We start from the raw sequence: 20,519 nt of genomic DNA, 5'->3' as shown, positions 1-20,519 counted from the left end.
TAAGGAAAATTAAGAAACCTGGGAAAGCTAAGACAGTTCAGCGAAACGCTAGTTCGGCGTCGTCACGCGTCGACAGCGTGTCTCTTCAACTTAGTAATGCAGGTCGACGACTTTTCGTCGACGAAATGACGGTCACCTTACCGTGCGAACACGTAACACAGTTGCTCTCCGATACGGTCGGTATTCGAGCCGAGTCGTGCGTGAGTCGTGCCTGATAAGTGTTATGTTATAATACGAGTATTATTATGATATTATTATAACATACGTATATATTAACAAAATATGTTATTATTAGCCAGAATATCGTGCAGTTGCGGTTGCGAACTTTGGTGCACCTTAAATTCTCAACCGGTTCTTTAAGGTTTTCGGTAGTCGAAGATATTTACCAGAATCACGCGCAGATACCGATACAATATAGTATATACAGTACAAGCCCGATTCTGCATAGTAGCACTGGTCCGTGTGTGTGTTCTCCCTACCGCTGGAATCTGGATGTTAACATCAGGGGACGAGATCGGCCTAATTTATTACATGAACGACCAAGATCTTGAGAGTGTTTGCAACTTGGCATCCACGGATCGGTTTGTACATCGGTGTCCGTGTCTGCCATTCCGCTTAATTATTCCCGCGGCCACTTACGCGGTGACCTTTTTCTGTACCATCTGCGCGTTGCGTACGTGACGTCATGTGTTGGTATACGCCCTTATCGACAACGTCATACCGTTGCTCGTTGTGTTGATCCATGCAACGCACTCGAATCGTCATGTTAATTAAGGCAGGGCAGCGCTGTTGACATTAATTTTCAGAAAAAACAAAAAATAATTTTCATGATGACGCAGAACCGTCAACTGCTCCATTACTGCGTATTACTGCATTATTAAATAAGGAATTTTTTGTCGTACTCCGAAATACGGTGCCTGTGAGATTCTGGCGATTATCTGAAGAGTAAACGATGAGGGTCTAGCATGAGCGACGAGGAGGACGCGGGTAACACGAACGACAACAACGAGGACGCGGGCGCGACCAACGACAACCAGGGCGACACTTTTCGCCAACCAGATTCAGATTTTGCGTATGCCACACTTGCCCATCCGGTGACTCAGTCCATGGTGCGTCGTACTCTTTTTAATTTTTACACTGTTAAAAATGGCGTACATATGGCTTATAAAACTAATATGTAACAGTAAATATACTGGAAAAACTGTATTAACTTTATTCCACTAGCGCTAACCTTTCCTAGTCTTATGTTGCATGAATTATATACTAGTATAAATATTCTTTTACCGCTAATTTAGTAAATACTAGACCTCATGAACATTGAACATGTTTTTGCAAACAAAGCATGCCAGCGTGATTATTTCAGCTTACGAGTACTTCTAAAGCAGCTGTGCTTATTATGAACGATTTCCACTGTATTCAAATTCGGTTTGTTTCGGTTAAATTGAACGTTTCAAGTACTGTAATAGGCCATACAATCTGTCTTATGTTAGAAAACTAAGAAAAGTATTTGATCTAATATCTGGAACATTTATTCGATTAATACATGTAACTGTATTCAGCGTGTTAATATTATTTTTGAAATAAATAACTGAAAGTAATTCACTTTTTATTGATTTTTATTCTGCTGAATCTGATCGCATGCATTATACTGTGTCTCCGGTTGTGTAGGACGAAATGGAATCCAACGTGCACACTGCCTTTATCGCCTGGTGGATAATCCTGCTCATCGTGCTGGCCATAACCGTCCTCATCCCGCTGATTATCGTCTGCATCGTCTGCTACCGCCGCAAGAAGCACGGCACGGTGCAGGGCGTGGTGGTGTCGGGGGCGCCCGGGGCCTACCCCGTCGGGCAGGCGGCCACGGTGACCTATCCGCCGGCGCCGTACCCGTACCCAGCCTACGGTTACCCGGCAACCGGCGCGCCTCCAACCGCTCCACAATCGCCACAATCGCCACAACCGACGCCACCGGATCCCGCGGCGGCTGCCCCGCCGGCGCCTCCCCCGACGGCCCGCAAAACGCAGTAAACGGTTGACCTTTACCCGATGATCAACGCATCTGCGCGCTAGCTGTCGCGGTTATAATTAAAGCTCTGTGTCATTTAATTGCCTATAATTGTGTGTGACCTTTATGCGATCGATCCTTCCAGCAATGATAAAAACTACTGCCGCATAAATTATTTTCTATGTAATTGTCGTATTGATACACACTTCTTTTACTTGTAGCACTAGTATTTATTTGTCAGATTAATAATTAGTATTTTTAGTCATATACAATTATATTGTTAATACGTGTTAACGTTTATATCAGCCGCACTGTCGCATTTTGCAATCATTGTTGCATTGTGCTAATTTTTTGTGTCATGTCGACGGTACAGTATATTCTGTTACTATCCCTTAACACCGGAAACAGATCAATTTCATTATACACTCTACAGGATGATTGCTAATACCATTGCACAGCTTAAAAAAAGAGATCCATGTCAACCGATCCATTACACACCGGCGACCGGCGTTTGCAAAAGCACAACGGATGTTCTTCGTATATATAAGCATTTTCTACAGCTGTACATCGTCGGGTTGGAACTGGTGTACGGTGTTCTTGGGTAAGGCACTGCTGGGTGTCAGAGACGCCGGTCGGTCGGGGGTGCCGCCACCACCGGCCGCCGCGGAACTCACCCGCGACCGCTGCGGACTGGAGTGCGCGGCCGGCAGGGAATCCAGGCTGAAGCTGAGGTGGTCGTCGCTGGCGCTCAGTGTCTGCGTGGTGCTGCTGGCCCGCCGCAGCAGACTGCTGAAGGAACCGCCCAGGGTGGAGCGTTTGTCCTTCAGGTCCGGCGAGAGGAGGTTGGCGTCCTTCAGATTCCCTGCAAAGGTCACGCCACTGATTACACTGTTAAAAATTTTAGTCTACATTATTGATTATACATACTATAAAAAAATCGTTCATAAATAAATAGAGAATGTAGTTAGGTGATAAAATTATTAGCTTAGTAAAACAAAATAAATAATTTTGATACGTTATTTACAATATCACTGAATCACTGGGTGCGGTATAAGTGTGATTTATGGTTCTTGACACTGGTTTGTACCGGCAACCGTAAAGGTCACCGGAGCCGTTAGCGTTTTTTGTTTTCCAACCGGTTTTTTTTGACGCGCCGGCTTTTGTAAATGCCGGCCGAGAAAAGGTCACTCGAAAACCGTCTTTTTAAGGGTTGCGTATATGTTTTGATTGATGTGTGTATAAATTGTTCATATTCTGGCGATGATGGTCGCTGCAAACGTACCCGTGGAGAGGTTAACCGACTTCCCGTTCTTCTTCAGATTATTAGCAAAAGGCTTCAGCTCGGAATCGTCCAGCGCCGGCCCGGGGCACTTGAGCAGGTTGAGCTTCATTTTCTCGGCCTGCGCCGGCTCTTTCAAATTATTCACCGTCTTGCCGACGTCGTTGCTGTCCCCCGCCGCGATGGAGCTCTGACTGGCCCCGCTGCCGGTGTGGGATATCAAGGAGGTGGTGTTGGTCTTGGTGGCGTTGTACTTGGCGCCGCTCATCATCAGCGACTGCCGGACATTCCGCTCCGGATGGAAGAGGATGATGTAGACTTTCGGCGCGAACAGACAGATCAGCGACACTGTCCCGCTCAGGCTGATGGAGGCGCACAAGGTGGTGATGCGCAGCGGGATGTTCGTCGCCGTACTGCAAACAACGCATATATATGCATATCTTTCTTTGGTTTTTATTTTCGGCTTCCTCTAGTAGCTCGGCACAAAACGATATGCTCGTACAACAAAAAAGTTGAAAATAATTCTTGGTAATTATGTTGAAATTAAAAAAGTTTTGACTTTCAAAAAAACTTTTTTAATTTTTTAATGTTAGTTTATTTAGAATTATATGCGTAACTACATATCCGAGTGCTCTTTTCGAGCAATGGAAATCAAGTGACAATAAATATTTAATTAAGAACGGGAAACTAAATACATAAAGTGAAAAATTTGAGCTACTGACATGAGTAATATTGATTGATCAAGCAGTTTCAGTACGAAAGTAACAATACCAATACCATACGGAAATACGCAAGGTGCCTTTATACTACAGTTTAATTCATAACTGTGCTGCCATTGGATGCAGACTCATGCAGTTAACTGCAGTAAATATTTCTGTAATAGTCTTTATATTTTTCAGAGTTTGCCGAAAATTTTTACAAATCTAATTAAAGCATACAACACTCGTATAACATCAAGAAGCGCAAAAAATTAATTTAATTTAATTCTTGGCATCCTCTGTAGTTCACTAGGGTAGCCAGCCATTCGCAAAGTATCGCGTCTACTGTCTACATGATAACCAGCTTAACGATGTATGCTTCGATAAGTTGTATGCGTTGTCGTCGCACATTACAAGCAGCGAGCCGTCTTTCGCTTTCTGTGGTTATTTCTCACTGTTTTCCACCCAAAATCGGCATTGTGCGACGTCAATAAATTTTAGTAATTGAAATACCGATTTTAATCACAAGCGTATTTGAATATCCTTTTTAACATACACACAAATGCAGAAAAGTGGTACTTTGGAAGATATTCAACGTGGTTGACGCTAGCGCAGCTGACCTGAAGAAGATGGGGACGAAGGCCAGCCAGATGATGCAGGTGGTGTAGGTGGTGAAGCCGATGTGCTGGGACTCGTTGAAGGCCTCGGGGATTTTGCGGGTGAGGACGGCGTAGACGGTGCAGATGATGAGCAAGAGAATGGGGTAGCCGAAGGCGATCATGTACGAGGCGTCGATGTGCGACCGGCACACCAGCACGTTGTCCTCCCGCGTCGGGTAGTAGAACTCCGCCGCCGGCGGACTGTACGCCATGTACACGATAATTATCACAATCTACACACACAAAACAAAACTACACTTGTCACCGGTAAAGAAACACTATTTAACTCCGATTTTCCCACGCCATGTTACTGTTGGGAACTTGTTCCGAAATTAATCGCAAATTAATCTATTTTATTATTATTGACCAGCTGGTAAGGAAACTAAGTTTTGTGTAAAAATACAATCTGACCGCGGTTTTCTCACGCCAAAGCAATGCTGGGAAAATATCCCGAAATTAATGAAATAAATCTGTTTTAATATTGTTGACCGCTGGTGAGGAAGCTAGCTGGGTGAAGGGTTAATGGTCAACGATCAACGTTGGGTAACGGGTACCTGTATGGAGACCAGGCCGGCGCAGATGATGAGCTGCGAGCGCGGACTGATGAAGTTTGGCCGGCGCGCACTGCGCTTCCCGGCTTGGAAGATGCGCGCGATGCGGTTGGTTTTGGTCAGTAAGGCCGAGTAGCAGATGGCGAAGCAGATACCGATCCCGAACATCTGCACGCCGCAGACCACCGCGCCCGGTTTGAGCAATAAAAATCCAGTCATACTAAGAAAAAAATCTACAGTAAATACCATAAATACAAAAAACAATAAAAAATATTTGACAACTAAATTCTGACATTCTATAAAAATTTTGTTATAATTTCTATTATTTATTATTGAGTTAATTATACGAGTAACGAAATCAATTTAATTAATGTGCGGAACGAATTTACTAGAAGTGATGTTGCATTTTCAGATGTTTAAATTGTGTGTGCCGGTTTTATTTAATACTGTTTTAATCGAAGCTGTATTTTTCTGGAAATTTTCAGACTCTGGCCGAACCTGTAGCAGAGCATGATGCCGGCGAGGAGGACGTAGCTGAGCTCCCGGCCGGATGCCTTGACCACGGTGGTCTGGTTGAATTTGAGAAAGACGACAATCACCAGGATGGTCAGGGCCTCGCCCAGACAGGCGAAGATGGCCACGCCCACCGCCCAGTACGAATCAAAGGACAGGTAGTGCGAGGCGATCTCGTAGCAGCCGGTCTTGTTGGGGAGCGGCAGCCGGCCCGGTCCGCAGTCGATGCACTCCGACTCCGACGCCAGATACTGGTAATCGCTGCAGTTCTACACGAACAAAAATACAAAAAAAATACGGTATATACAGCACAGTGTATACATTAACAATAATGCTTAATAACTGGTTTATTGTTCTTTGCTACGCCTCGTTTTAAGCTAAGACAGAAAATTCTGATTAAGAGAGAAAAAGACAAATAAGAAGCGTGTCATCATGACAGTAACCAAAGACGCAAATTTATGATGTTTGTGATGTGTTTATTTGGGAAAAGAAAGAAAGATACGAGCTTCAAGCATATTCGTTCGATTTAAAAATTTAAGCAGCTTTGGGGCAGTCAAAAAAAGCGTGATGGTAAGAAACTCGTTCACACTTTAAAACACTACTCGTATGGTCGTTCAAGTGAAACAGTATGATAAGTGAACAAGCGATGGTCGTTCAAGTGGAACACCCGAAATAAATAATTCCCCAATCCGATTTTCTTCCAGTTTTTTTCTTCATCCAGTTAAGCAGGATTTACTCTTTACAGAGTACTTGAAATTTTTAAAAAAGCTTGAACCATTTTCTTGCAGTTGCGTCGTAAAGAAATCAGTGACGAAAGCGGTTTAGCCACGCCACATGAGTCACTGCACTAAGCTTACAAAATTGGAGTCACCACCGTACTTTGGCGGCTGCGCCATCGCCGATTTAGAGGCAGATTTAGAAAAACTCTAATTCAGTTTAAAGACATCGACTTTCAGAAATGAAGAAAACACTTAAAGTAAATATAAATAAAGCTGAACTAAATTAATTTCTAACACTGCGATCGCGCAGCCTCTTCAGCAGCAAAATAGCTATTAATCAGTAATTATTTTCCAAACATCAAATACACATACATAATTTTTGCAGCTTTTAAATATTAATTTTTGTATCAAACGTTATTAAAAATATGTGGGTGTGCTGAAAATGATAAAATGAGTTCGAATAAGGACAATTCGTACCACGCATGTCCAACAACATTTTCGCTCGGGATTGATGTTCTTAGCCTGACCCTGCGCACAGGGCTTCCCGCACACTGACTCCGGTTTCTGCTCGGCGCCGGTTATCCTATCGTTGAAACGCACTTCCGGCCAGTCCAACCGCAAGCCTCTCTTGTCGTATTCTCCGACGTTGACCTTTAACATAATTCCGCCATCAGCACTTTATATATACGTAACCATCATTTAGGTGACCTTTACCTCGATAAAAACTGAAATACTTGACATACGTATGTCAAAAAACATTTTTAAAACGCAGATTTATGAAACAGGAAAACCGAGAAAATTCCGCTCACCCATCCCCATTGCGGCGGATCGAGATTGGAAAGGCGTTTAAAATGCACGATATTATAGCGCGCCGGTCCGTCGCCCTGCTGATCGAACTCGAACTCATCCTTGGTCAGCCCGACAAACTTGACCTTTCGGAGATAGCGCAGCAGCGCCGCCCCGTCGATCGGCTGCATTTTGGCGCAGAGTCCCGGCCGGCCGTGGCAGAGTTCCTGGTGCATCAGGTGCAGAGCGTGTGCAAAGGCCATTACTCTGCAATATACAAAAATATATAAATATAAAGAATAAATAAACAAAATTACAAACTAATCGAATAAAAAAATGCGAAATTTGAATTTATTTAATGGCGGTGCTTAATCAAAAACAACACGGTGACGTACGCGTCGCTGACGAACTGCAGCTGCGGTTCCAGCTGCATTTGAAACGGTCCGCTGGGCTGGTACTCCTCATCACCGGTGCACTCCGTTTCCAGGTGGGCGTTGTTGGGTGTCAACGGGGAATCGATGAATTTGCACTGGAACATGTCTTCCCAATATTCTAGAAAAATTTTTTAATTTGTAATGTTTCTTTCATACAGGCACACCGACTATGTTCATGGCTACAAATAAATCCTAATCGAGAAAACTTGCAGTACTCTGTATATTTATACATGTATAGGTGCATATTTAATTGATGCTATAGCTTTAAGAATCCACTAATCGAGATCTCTCCGGCAATTGATTTCTGGGAGTTGAATGCTGGACGTTGTGCAAGATTTCTGGTTCTGATCGTTGTCATCGCTGTATTTAATATCATTTCGGAGAATAATTCAGCAAAGGGATAACAGTGCAATAGCAGTAAACTGCGGTATTTGTCCCGTACCTACTCGTACTAGTTTTAGCCCAAGCATTTTTTAGACAAGAAAATCGTAGTACAACGGCTTTTGCCTTTATTTGGCGAATTTACTATGAGTGCGTTCGATTTCTTCGTAATTAAATAAAATAAAAAACGTTCTACACTGAGACCTAATTATTTTTAGAACAAATAAAACTTGAAAGAACTAATTAATTTTATTATTGATTTATTTTCTGAATTTTTTGCGGTAGTAACTGAAATGAATTTTGACCATCAATGACCATTTAAAGCTGCTGACCATTTAAAGCTGATGAATAAATGGTCAACATTAAAATTTGAAAATGTTCGTAACGGCAACGAATCTAGAATGCGAGTCAATAATTGATCAAATGCGCGGGGCATTTCCCATAACTGTTTACAATGTGTAATAAAGGTCATCATATAGAAAATTTGCTGACCGGCGCAATTTGTTTAATTTATTTATTTGTTTAATTTGACAAGGTATGTTGAAGGGAGATGAGGACTAACCGACGAACCAGGGGTTGCGCTTGTTGTTGTAGACGGTGAGCTGTTTGAAGTAGTGGTCGAACTTGTCAACAGGGTGCGCCATCGGCTGGAAGGAGAGGGTGCCCTCCACCTGCGGCTCACTGCCATCCGACACCTATCAACACATCCACATTGTGTCAGCCGCTGATCCGCTTACCAATTTCCCTAACGAACACCGTGACACCAACGTGTAATACGAGGAGTTATCGGGTATACACCAGTATATGCCGGGAAAAATTTCTGTGACTATCAAACAAACTTTAGCACGTTGTACAGTAGTTGAGGATGCTCTAAGCGCGATATACGTTTCCCCTTAAATTCCTCTTGAGCGTACGATGTCGTTCAAAAATTGGTTGTTCGGGTCGTTGTCACCACTGTTTACTTTCGTACACTTTTATAAAGAAAAAAGGTTATGCAGTAATAGTAAATTACACTGAAAACATTGAATTTCGCGGTTTGCCGTATTGACATCATCGTTGAAAAAGCGTTGCGAAAGTCAAAGAAAACGTAGTATTGTGGCTTGTTGATATTGCGTACCTAGCCCCAGTGTACACTGACACCGATGTTGAGCATCTCGCGAAACTGTAGATTTATGTAATTTTCGTAATTGGCATTTTTTCCCGAAATATACGTGGGCGTTTTTAAACTGGAGTCAACCTTTCTCAAAAAGAAATGCTAACTCAGATAACACTTAACAGTGACCCGTTTACTGGACATCTTTTTGGGAAAACATTTTTTTAAAAATTAAGCAAACCATCAGAGACAACCATTTTTTTTAAATTAAGCCATTATCGCGCTTAATAGAGCGTTTTCGAGGCTTTAAGCACTAAATATACAAAGGGGGTTTTCAGATGATTTTTAAAATTAATAATTCATGTTTTGTTTTCTTGGCCCATCCCCTCTTTTTTTATAAATATATTTTTATATATTTTTTGCCATTTGGTTAACCCACTGACGCCCATTGGTGTTGGGGCGCAACAGGGTCTTCAAAATGTTTTTCTTAATGAACAAGAGCAATTAACCACTATCTGATAGCGTAATTAGCGTTACGAGACCTTACAGCAGCAATAAAAAAACAAACCAAACTGGCATCCAAAGTCCCTCAAGAACCACGAGGTCGCGAACGTCGCTAATTTCGAACTTTCTGACCTCCCGAAAGTCCTGATAATTAACTAATTAGTCACTAAGTCAATTAATTTGAGATAATTCAGTAATGTACTATCAGTGATGCTTTATTAAAAAATAACAATTATCGGTTCTGAAAGTTAAACAGTGGATGGCCACAGTCCATCGAAAACTCGTGTTGCGTGCAGACACCATTGGGCATGTATGGTCCTGAAGTACGGGCGGGCGCAATTGCGACACTTTTATAATTATGTAAATCGGATAAGGTCTTGTTGGTTCGGTCTTCTAACATGCTGCACATGGTTCTGCTTGCCAGAACTTTGGCGTTGGAGGGTTAACCGCCATGTTCCTGCATTGATGCGCAATTTGAATACTGTTATTCCAGACAAAAATAACCTAAATTGTTTTTTTAAAAATAAAAATAAATTTTCGGCATGCAGTATGCATAAGCCAATAATGTTTATGTGCAAGACGTTGTATGATGAATCTATAATTAAAAAGCCTACAAAATAAATTGCGTTCAGTCAACACTTACCACCGGCCGTGCACTCCACCCATCCGACCCGATCCAGGTGAACCATCCCGTAGCATTCCGGCGTCGAATCGAGCGCATCAGCTCGGCCACCTCCTGATCCGACCCGTACACAATAACCCCTGCACACACCCATCGTATTACTTTCACCGGCACTCAACGCGTTTCTTAGTGTTTTTTGCACGCGTGACCTTTCGCTTCCGGTGTCAGTTTGAGCCGCTCCACCAGCTCGTCATAGTGCCGCTCCCCGGCCTTCCCGGAATCCTTGGGGAGTTTCTCCCGCGCTGCCAAGCAGATCTTGTTGTCTTCCAGCAGCTGCTGTAGCGCGGCGAAGGCCTGTCGCACGGGCACAATCAGCGCGCTGTTATTAACGAGATTAGACGGCGGCATTTACCTGGATTCCGTAGGCGGATTCCTCGTAGATGATGGAGATGTACGTCCAGTTCAGCAGCTTCACCAGATCCACCATGGCCCGGGTCTGGTTGGCGTCCGAGGGGACTGTGCGCGAGAAGTACTCGAAGCGGTCTTTATTGCTCAGTTCCGAGCTCGTCGAGAAAAAACTGATCTGTAATACAGTATTGATGATTTTGCTGGTGTTGCTGTTGTATTTATTGCCCTAACGATAAGCGCGTTATGAAGACTTGCAAATACATAATATGTAATTTAAGTGGGAGAAGCTCTGGATTTATGTTTAGTGACTCGTGACGTCGTTAGGATCAGATAATATATTTACTATATTTTATTTATTCAACCCCACAAATTAATTTTGAGCACTGTGTAACGGGAACGTTCATAAAATCAAAAGAAACTGATAACTAAATTATTGAAAACACGATTATGTAGCGCGAGTGAAAAAATGGGTTGAAATAATTTGCATTAGCTGATGATTGTTAGACACTGAACGACGTTTTGGGTTCTTGACAGTGCCTTTGCACTACGTTTTACGCCGTACTGCCGACAAAAGTTACCTACGTGCCTTCTCTTTTGGTGTCACTTTTCGGATTACTTTTTATTACTATTAAATTTCCAGTAACGCGATTTTATTTTATTAATGCATCCATTTTTATCGGGCAGCGTACCTGCGGGATTTTGAAGAGCCGCAGCAGATTGGCCACCTGGATGGACGTCACACTGCTGGCGGCGCCGATGACGCCGGGGATGACCTTTACCGCCGGTCCACTGGGCGCGTTGCCGTCCGTGCAGCGGTAGGCGCCTTCGCCGTTCAAACTGGAAATCGAACCTGCAAAAACCACCATCCATTCTCATATATACTCTTGCATCTGCTATAACCAATTAATTTTACTACAGCGTATTTTTTCTACTCCTAATCATTATGGCCGTTTCCTGAACGTATTTACTTGCAGCTTAAGTATCGCCTCACTTGTTTCCGGCGCAATATACGTATATATTCGACTGATAAATTTGCCGGTTCGACTAAAAAAAGGACGTTGATGAAAGCGAGTACAATCCGCGGGCGTTTGAGTGATACATGCCGGGGTAGTGATTAATTATTGCGCCGGTGGGTAATTAATGGGAGCTGACAATCCCATTAGCCACTCTTCTCTGGATCGGCGCCAGTGGCCTTCTGAGCAGCGGTTGCGTCACGGCCATGCAATATATATAAATGTACATTTTGTTGGCCCGGCTGCGCATGGGAGTACAGGCCGTGGATGGAGCCCGGCAGGCATTAATTACGGGACTCATTTGGGCATTAGTCGGGCCTTGTCAGTGCGATACACCGATGATTATAGAGACCCGGAGAACAGCGTGACATGCATCCGGCTTCCGGCTGCTTTTAATCCCTTAACACTCCGTCCAACGGCCGACACGTACATGTATACGACAACGCCAATTCTTATCATGTACCAAAATGTTTTTTTTTATGCACACAGTAAAATCGAGAAAATTAAATAACGAATGAAAATACGTTACGTAGAATAAATTGCGAATTCAATACAGGAAAATAATATAATTTCTGATTGTAGATCTTTCCTTAACACTCAAGTTACTGCCGAGTCGCCGACATGTACACGACAACGCCAATTCTTGATGTACACAATGGAAAAACGTCTTTTAAGTACTAATTACGCGCATTAAATTACAAATTAAATACAGCGAATTTTTGTTTTTACTTCTAAATGCGCATTAATTATAGATTAAATACATATTTGTTGATATATTGTTGCAGATACTTATAGTAATTTAATAATCAGGAAAACATTAGTAATTTAATAATCAGGAAAAAATAAATACTCTGTATTCTAACTGACGGAACATCAACCGGATATTAATTTTTTCACGTGCACAACCAATGTATGCTCCCGCCTACTGCCCGTGCACTACGGTCTTCTTCATAATTTCTTTCCGCCATCGATAAACCAAGCGTTTTATAAACTGTCCTGCATTTACCATGTAAATAAGACAGAATTTTTTACGATTGCTTTTATAATTAAAAAAATTTATAGTTTATGCTACACCTTTGAAGCTCTGCCTGATACAATCACAAGCAGTAATGCTGTCAAATTTCTGTGGATTTTTGGGCGTAGTAAAGCGCGCATTAACAAACAGCATGTTTCTGTTTTCTTTAAGGAAGAATTCAGTTGATTGACCCTTTGATATGCACTTAAAAAAACACGCGTCCGCCCCCACCATGTCCGCCGTTCCCGGTGATCAAACGCAGTACGCGATGGTGTGGCAGCACTGTATGCGATTATGGATCGTCAATTCGCACTTAATGTTGGCCTTTTACATGCGCACTGCCCATCAGCGTACAGCAGCCGTTGGAGCGGAATCAATACAACATCTATATAACGGGCGGACAACTTAATGAACTTTCCCATATACGCGAACGTTGTTGCCGGAAAGCACAGCTAATCGAGCTGCACAGTGGCGGGATGTTGTCAGGCACGGGACACCCGACGAGCGGATACGGATATGAAGGAGACCCGCCATATGCGTACACAGACAAGCAAATTAAACAATCCACTTTCTTCTATACAGAGGAAAACACGGCCGGCTACCCCGGCATTTATACGGGGATTTTCGACTTTTCTAGGGTTGACCGTTGCGTTTCCGGTGGTTTGATTAGTGCTGTACAACAACACCATCGATTGTGTATTTTTCCTATAATACCCACACTGTGGAATGTGTGTATACTTATGTATATGTTTATAGAAGATCGATGCATGGGTTGGAATTTATTCAAGATGTGCATTGACCATTGCCACACTTAATGCCATCTGTTTACGCTACTTTGTCCACTATGTACCGATTAAATAAATTCAGTATCATGTAGCGGATCGAAGGCGCAGTGGCAAAAACCTTTTTAATAAATTACCGCTTCAAGTTTTTTTAACATTATGATGTGTTACATCACTGCGTGCATGGATAGGGCTTCTGAAAAATCGGGTTGATATTTTATTAGCTGGAGATGCCAATGTTTTCTTTCAGGACGGGAAGGGAGCATTAAAAGTTTTCCCAAAGATTTTTTGGTTACAAAAAAATAGCGTTTAACAAACTGACGAAATAGCGTTAGCTGACGAAGGATTAAAGCAGACTTAGGAAAAAGAACAGAAAAAGTGAAGGCCTGAATTAACAAGCAAATGTTTGCATACAGGCAGGCAGCCACTACAGAATTCTACAGCGAACTGAAATAAGCTAAGTGTGCCTCTGCACTACGGTTTTCTTCATTTGTGCTTTGCTGTTTTATTTTTATCGTACCGTGCGTGTATGTGTTTATAGGGCAGCGTCATGCGGGGAAGTTATTCAAAATGGGCACTATTTATTCACTAACAATTGGCCACACTTAATGCCATCTGTTTACGCTACTTTGTTCACTATGTACCGATTAAATAAGTTCAGTATAATGCAACGGATCGAAGCGGCAGTGGCAGACATTTTTTTTAACTTTTTCCAACTTACGAATCGCGTTTCTGTTTTATTAACTCGTCACGCGAGTTTCGCTACGAGCGCAGAAATTTTAATTATAAAATTAATTTATTTAGCCCAACGATTTCGCTGTTTTGAATTACAAGAGAAGTTCAAAAAAGAAGGTTAATCTGATAAGAAATTAAAGCAGAATTATAAAAAGTATAAAGATAAGCGTTTCCGTTAACTGACGGCCAATAATTATAATTAGTATTTGTGCGTACGCAACCAAACCGAATTGACGCTACTGTGCCTCTTCACTACGGTTTTCTGTACACTTTAACTGGCTTTTCGCTTTCTGTAATTAATCTTCTAATTCTTTTCCCAGCCGAATTATATGCTTTCAACGAAAAAATTCTATTTATACAGTGATTTATTTTTATCATATGTTAAAACAGAAAAGCGGCATGCGGCCGATATTTTGTGTGTTTGTGTTGGTTTGCTGGCGGGGAAGCGGCAGCCGGCACCCGGCTGTGCCGGTCCATTATGCGGGGCAGTCGGGGCTGAATGGGCCGCAGCGGATGTGTAAGAACAAATACATGCACCCGGGGATTGTCTTTTCTCATGCATCTGAATACAACACTATATATACGATAAAACATCAACGGAGAATGTTGCGTCGCGGCGGCACAGCACAATTATACTCGAGTTAGACGCGCAGCGGAGCGTGCCGGACCGATATACAAAACGTCCCCCCTGTTTCGCTGGACGGGCCACTCCATCTTCCCGCGCCATTGACAGCCACCCGGCGCTTTCGTCCTCATGATCTGCTCCACCACAATCGCGCCATCACTTTACATTTATTTATTAATTTTTTTCAATAGGTTCTGCTGCGTAATTTTGGCTGTTCTTAAAATTCTGTGCATATAATTTTGGTGAAGTTATTTTATATGGGCTTCTGAAAAAATTATACAGCCATTTAATGTTTTGCATGGCGGAAATTTCCACTATCTATTCTTGGTCCATTTATTAATTTCTGAATTTTATTCCGCATTTTTGGAATACTATTAAATGCCGAATTTAACCGCTTTTAATTTAGTGATCATTATTTTTAATCTTAACTTTTTCGGGCAATGTGCTCTTTGATGTCTGTGTAATAACCTTCTATGAAATGTTATGGTTTAACATTATATATTGTATATTTTAAATTTGCATCTACGTTTTTTTAAATTTAAATTTAATTTATTTTAGAAATATTAGCTTGAAAAAATACGTTTAAATAATGATAAACGAATATAAAATTAAAATTTCGCTGTGGTCGTTAATCGGCAACGTCTACGCTAGCTGCCGGTCCCATGGTCGGCCTATATGCCTGGGAGGCCGCTGGCGCTGGCTCGTTCTATCCACTTAGAGACTCGTAATCGTCAGATCATCGGCGCGTGAAACACTGCATCCATAATGGCATTTCCTTCGGCCGGGGCCCGACATTAGCGATGCTGCCCATTGATCGCGCAAGCCCGGCATTTTCCTGTGCACTGTGTGCAGTGACGTGCGTATTGACTAAAAGCTTCTCTGCCGGATTGCTGCGTATATAGACGCACATATATACGCCGACCGGCATCCAATGTGCTTCACCTCGTGGGTCAGCATCAAATCCCAATCAAATTATATTTCACGGACCCTTTTCCCTAATTCTATTTATTCTATTTCCCCTCTCGCGCTCTTGCAGTCGGCTTACACAGCAGAAACTCCTGAGTGGGCGGACAAAATGCCGGGCCCGGCAAAATAAGAAACTTCATTAGTGCGCCGGCGGGCGGAAAAAATGTGCCGGCGCTGTTAAAAGAGCATGATCTCTTCAAGCGATGCCTTTTTTCCCCAACCGGAAACGAGGATAATACAGGCCTAATTTATTTTTTCTGGCCAACGCAATTACTCTATTTTCACTGAAAATTTTTAAAGCGCGCGCCAAAAAAATCGGAAAAACTGGTATACTTTTAGATTTCCAGTTTTCTTATTACTGTAACGATTAGTGAGTATTTTTTTCATTTTGTGGACACTATTTTGAGCAAACTATATAAACCGATATCGTACAGTTATTCCTTCATTGCCAAGGTATTTTTAAAAATTGATTATAATTTTTTTAATGTAATAATATTTGTTTGCGTATTTATTAAAAGCCAACCTTCGTTATTGAATTTTTCTCTAATGCTAATCGCGCTTATCGGAATTTTTCGCTGCACGAGATGCAGCGTATCGAATTTCTTGGCCGTCAATATATCGCATATCATGATGCAGCTATAACCGATCCCATTTGTAGAATCAATAAAGTTGCCCAACACACACACTCGCGCGCACAACTTATGGATGAGCACGAATGTCTGTGTTTTTAGGCGGACCCCAAACGAGCTGTTGATGGGGTAATAATCGTTAAGGAAATGAAGGCAATGTCATAATATTGACTCGCTGCCGCACAAGTGGCCGCCGTGCTGGAGGGGGGACGCGGTCGTAAATGAGGCCACACCAATGGGTCATGCGATGCCGGTTATCCGGGTTCTATACTGAAAAACGTGCAACGCCCTGATCCGACTTCCGTTTGACGCAGCCGCGCATTAATGGTAGCGCGCCCAGCGCCGCTAATTACCGTCGTGTGTACATGACCTTTTAATCTCTACCGCTTATTACTAAGACAAGCAATGATTCCGGCTTTGCCCGGCGGCGGTGTTAAGCTTGATCCGGCGTTATAATGCGATGACGCCGCGCATTAACGCTCAAAACAAGAAAACTGAATAACATTGCAGCGGTGACCTTTAATACGCCGACTTAAGGTAGCTTAAAAAAGGTGACCTTCGTCGCGTGTTACTGCAAAATTACCGGGTTTTGAAGCTTAAAAGCCGGCAAAAATAAGCATGACCTTTGGCATATCCCGTAATGTAAATTTAAATTTAAATACAAATTAATAGATAAATCTGAAATTAAAAACTAAAAAATAAATAATAAATAAATTAAATAATTAAATTTTTATTTTTGTTATTTTTGAATATGTTAAATGGTTTACGCAAAAGGTCATGCGTAATATAATTCTTATGCAGAATAAAATTTCGGATAAAATTAAAAAATTGCAAACCATATACAAAAATTAAGAATTATCAATGGAAAACTGACCTTTAATAAAATCCACGGCCATCTCCAGCCCGTACGTGTCCTTATCGCAGTCATCCAGAATGTAAGCGCCCAGCGTGACGTTGGGCAGGAAATTCTGGGAGTGCTTGGCGTGGATGCCGGTGAGGTGGGTGTTGACGTAGTCGATGGTGTAGAGCATGGCCTCCATGGCCTGCACGCCGCCCTGCCGCATGATCTTGCCGCACGTGGCCTTCTCTTCGCGCTCGTGCACCATCATCAGACCACCCAGGACGACGGAGCCCTCAATGTTGGCCACCCGCTTCACCGGCCAGCTGATGTTCACAAACTCACCGGTCGGCAGCCGTACCGCCTCCAGGTTGGCGTTGCGGGGGAACCGCGAGCGCAGACTGCGCAGGAACGCTTCCGGGTGGCAGTTGGGACGGGGATGCGAGTAATGGGAATGGTTTTCTTGAGTAAAACGGGAGATTTACGTTACCAAAAATTATCACAACGAATTTGTTCGAAGCGCACTCACCAAAATATTTTAATATAAGCATTTGTCTTAATGGGTATACTACTCGATTTTGCTAAAAATGAATTTAATTTAATTAAACAAAAAATTATTAATACAAAACCATAGATAAAAATTTTGTAAAAAAGAAATTAAATTAATCTTAATTCTTTAAGCACTGATTTAATAAATCAGTAGTTTTTGCCGGATAAGTGTAGTTAAGATATTTTTTAAGCAAGAGAGCAAAGCCGGCTAAGGAAAACAGGAATTCGTGGAACGAGGGAAGTGCTGTAAAACGCCCAAAATTCCTCGCATGACTGATTAATCGAGAAAAAAAAGATCATCCTTACCGTTCCTTCCGGCTTCCCTGGAATGATGCCCCTGATTCAGTCCATCCGCCACCGGGAAGTGGTGTGTCTTGGAGCGGTGGACGGACCCCGGTGCCGGCTGCCGCCCGCGGGCGTCGACCAATCCCGCCCGCTGCAGGCTGATCATGAGGAAAATGCCGGTGAGGATAAGCGCCCTCATGGTAATGGGCCCCTGTGGGCGGGCAGGCGGTGGTGGGTGATGGGTCTCCCGCGGCCCATCACCGCTAATGGGCCCGCGCCACACCGACGACAACAACAACGTGTACAGCGGCTGCACAGGGAATTGCCGCATTTCCGCCATACGATCATTTCCGCTTCCGCTGCGCGTCGACGACGATGAGGAGCGCCGTGAACGTTAAGCGCCGCCGCTGCAGCAGCCCCCCGGGCGGCGGCGGCACCGCAACGCATCGGGTGGAGACGCGCTGGCCAGCGCGGGCGGGTGTGGTAGAGGAAGGTAAGGCGGCGTGTAATTGGGCTTGTTTAGTTGATTAAGGTCACGCGGTAGTGGCGTCTCGCCATGCTGCAAGGGAAAATTTATATAGGGACCCATATACACTTCATGTGTACAGTAATACCTTTCTTATACAGTTAAAAATTAAAATAAATGCACAATGCAAAACCGGGAATTTATTAATCTAGGGTGTTGTTTCTCTGTAGTGAATATGCCGTTGATTTACTATACATATCTCCGCGGCATATAAGGCGGAGATGGATAAATAACGGCAGAAACGCCAATAAAATATTCATCGAAATTATATGATTAAATTATGGAATTATAGCGAATTCCGGGTCACTGGATTTTCATTCAGATTACCAAATGTAAATGCTCTATGCCGTACCGTTTAATTTCAACAATTATTTGGCTTACAGTTTTATATTACAAATTAAATTTGTGGTACTGATTCTTATGGCATTGAAAAGGAAAATACAGCATTTACACACACTTACGAATGAAGCACATTGAAAATAAAATCAGAACTTTTCCATCAACTAATAGAAGAAAATTAAAAATAAATTCACAATATTTATCTTCCATTAATTTAGGTTAACGAAGGAAATTGTCGAAATAAATTTTGGTTAGGAGAGACCGTAAAGTCAGCGCGCTGAGAAATCACACGTTGCATAAATAATCGACGACCTTGTCATTGCATTGAGCCGGGTAACAATAGCGTCACCGGTCCGCGTTAGAACGCGGCGCGGTAGAATATCGCAGCATATACAGCATATGCATAATCTGAATGGCAGGTGTGCCGGGGTCGAGCGAGCGCCGGCGAGCTGTTGATGTGATGATTGGGATTAATTTCCTGGATTACGGAGATATTGGCGGATGGGGGAATATTGAGCTGTCGAGGAGAAGTGAGTGTGTATGTTGATTATCGAATAGATATTGCCGTACATATATAGAAACGCGAAAGAGCGGCAATGTTGGCCAACCTAACGCACACGATCGTGATCAAGCGGAGGGGACCTCGATATATACACTGGCTGCAGCGACGTGAGCGGAAATTGATTATAAATACATTGTGTACATTGTGGCTGAAGGGGAAGAGATTATTAACCCGGGACCGGCTGGTTGGCAAACCAATATACCATCTCCACACACTGGCATACCGTATGCTGTGTGTATGTACACTTTCGGGCTCAAGTGGACAGCCGTGCCGGAGCGTCGTTAATGCGCTTGTAGTGGCGGATGCTGGCGACTTCCTCGCCTCCGTTCAGCAGTGCCGGTTGAGGGAAAAATTTCACGGCACATGTGTGCAAAAATTCGATAGGAAAAAAATTCGTTAATTAATTCTCACGATAACCTAATTCTAAATTTTGTAGTTGGTGTCGTAATTCCAGATTTATAAATACTGTTGCATGTGAAAAATTATTACGGGGTATATATTTATTGCATAATTTTATCTAGTAATTATTCACTCTTTTTTATCGAGATACGAAAGCTGTAAAGGTTAATCCCAATACGGCAAAAATGTGCTAAATGTGTAATAATGATGAAGTTTAAGGCAAAACTTGTGATAGATGCTGTTAAGCGCGTTCTAGATGCCACTGCACTACGATCATCACCCGTGATTTCGAAATTTGTTCATTCCAAAGCTTTTTACTTTCGCAAGCACTGCGTGTTAATTCCGTCATCAGATTATTAATTATGCTTTTTTTCCGCAGACACATAATTCGTATCAACGTGGTGATTTATATCCGGTGTCGAAAAACTAATCCCATCCCTCCAAAGTTCGTCACGACGCGCCAACCGGCAAACACCGGAACGAATGGGTCTGTTAAGCAGCTGTTGCCGCTGTATTACGCGATGACGGCGATAACCATTAGCAACCCGGCCGCGTCGTCAATTAGCGGGATGACCTTATATGCCGCCACGGCCGGCTGCTGGCG

At 42.8% G+C, this 20,519-nt stretch overlaps 2 protein-coding genes across 2 annotated transcripts; one reads left to right on the top strand and one right to left on the bottom strand.

Moving 5' to 3' along the window:
- The first annotated feature begins 307 nt into the window (after positions 1-307).
- On the top strand, positions 308-2,332 carry LOC129597445 (protein shisa-4-like). The gene is made up of 2 exons (XM_055494983.1): positions 308-1,109; positions 1,669-2,332. Exons 1-2 carry the CDS (start codon positions 966-968, stop codon positions 2,026-2,028), a joined length of 504 nt encoding a protein of 167 aa, XP_055350958.1. The 5' UTR covers positions 308-965; the 3' UTR covers positions 2,029-2,332.
- LOC129597443 (metabotropic glutamate receptor 2-like) lies at positions 2,292-18,644 on the bottom strand. The gene is made up of 15 exons (XM_055494982.1): positions 18,111-18,644; positions 17,292-17,717; positions 11,342-11,502; positions 10,657-10,827; positions 10,454-10,598; positions 10,266-10,384; positions 8,588-8,720; positions 7,606-7,762; positions 7,234-7,477; positions 6,902-7,075; positions 5,691-5,974; positions 5,196-5,412; positions 4,603-4,874; positions 3,288-3,697; positions 2,292-2,867 (listed from the first exon to the last, which is right to left on the bottom strand). The coding sequence occupies exons 1-15, from the start codon at positions 18,427-18,429 to the stop codon at positions 2,560-2,562; spliced, it is 3,540 nt and encodes a 1,179-aa protein (XP_055350957.1). The 5' UTR covers positions 18,430-18,644; the 3' UTR covers positions 2,292-2,559.
- Positions 18,645-20,519: the final 1,875 nt, after the last annotated feature.

Source organism: Paramacrobiotus metropolitanus, unplaced genomic scaffold (assembly GCF_019649055.1).
Source record: "Paramacrobiotus metropolitanus isolate TYO unplaced genomic scaffold, Prichtersi_v1.0 Parri_scaffold0000104, whole genome shotgun sequence".
Lineage (NCBI taxonomy): Eukaryota > Metazoa > Tardigrada > Eutardigrada > Parachela > Macrobiotidae > Paramacrobiotus > Paramacrobiotus metropolitanus.
This window is presented reverse-complemented; position numbering and strand designations above follow the sequence as displayed.

Bases quoted from the DNA above. Each gene is read 5' to 3' on its own strand.
- LOC129597445 (XM_055494983.1), top strand. From the start codon at position 966: ATGAGCGACGAGGAGGACGCGGGTAACACGAACGACAACAACGAGGAC. The intron at 1,110-1,668 runs GTGCGTCGTACT...CCGGTTGTGTAG, and splicing joins ATCCGGTGACTCAGTCCATG to GACGAAATGGAATCCAACGT.
- LOC129597443 (XM_055494982.1), bottom strand. From the start codon at position 18,429: ATGGCGGAAATGCGGCAATTCCCTGTGCAGCCGCTGTACACGTTGTTG. The intron at 10,599-10,656 runs GTAAATGCCGCC...CCCGTGCGACAG, and splicing joins AATCCGCCTACGGAATCCAG to GCCTTCGCCGCGCTACAGCA. The intron at 5,413-5,690 runs GTTCGGCCAGAG...TTTTTTTCTTAG, and splicing joins GGCATCATGCTCTGCTACAG to TATGACTGGATTTTTATTGC.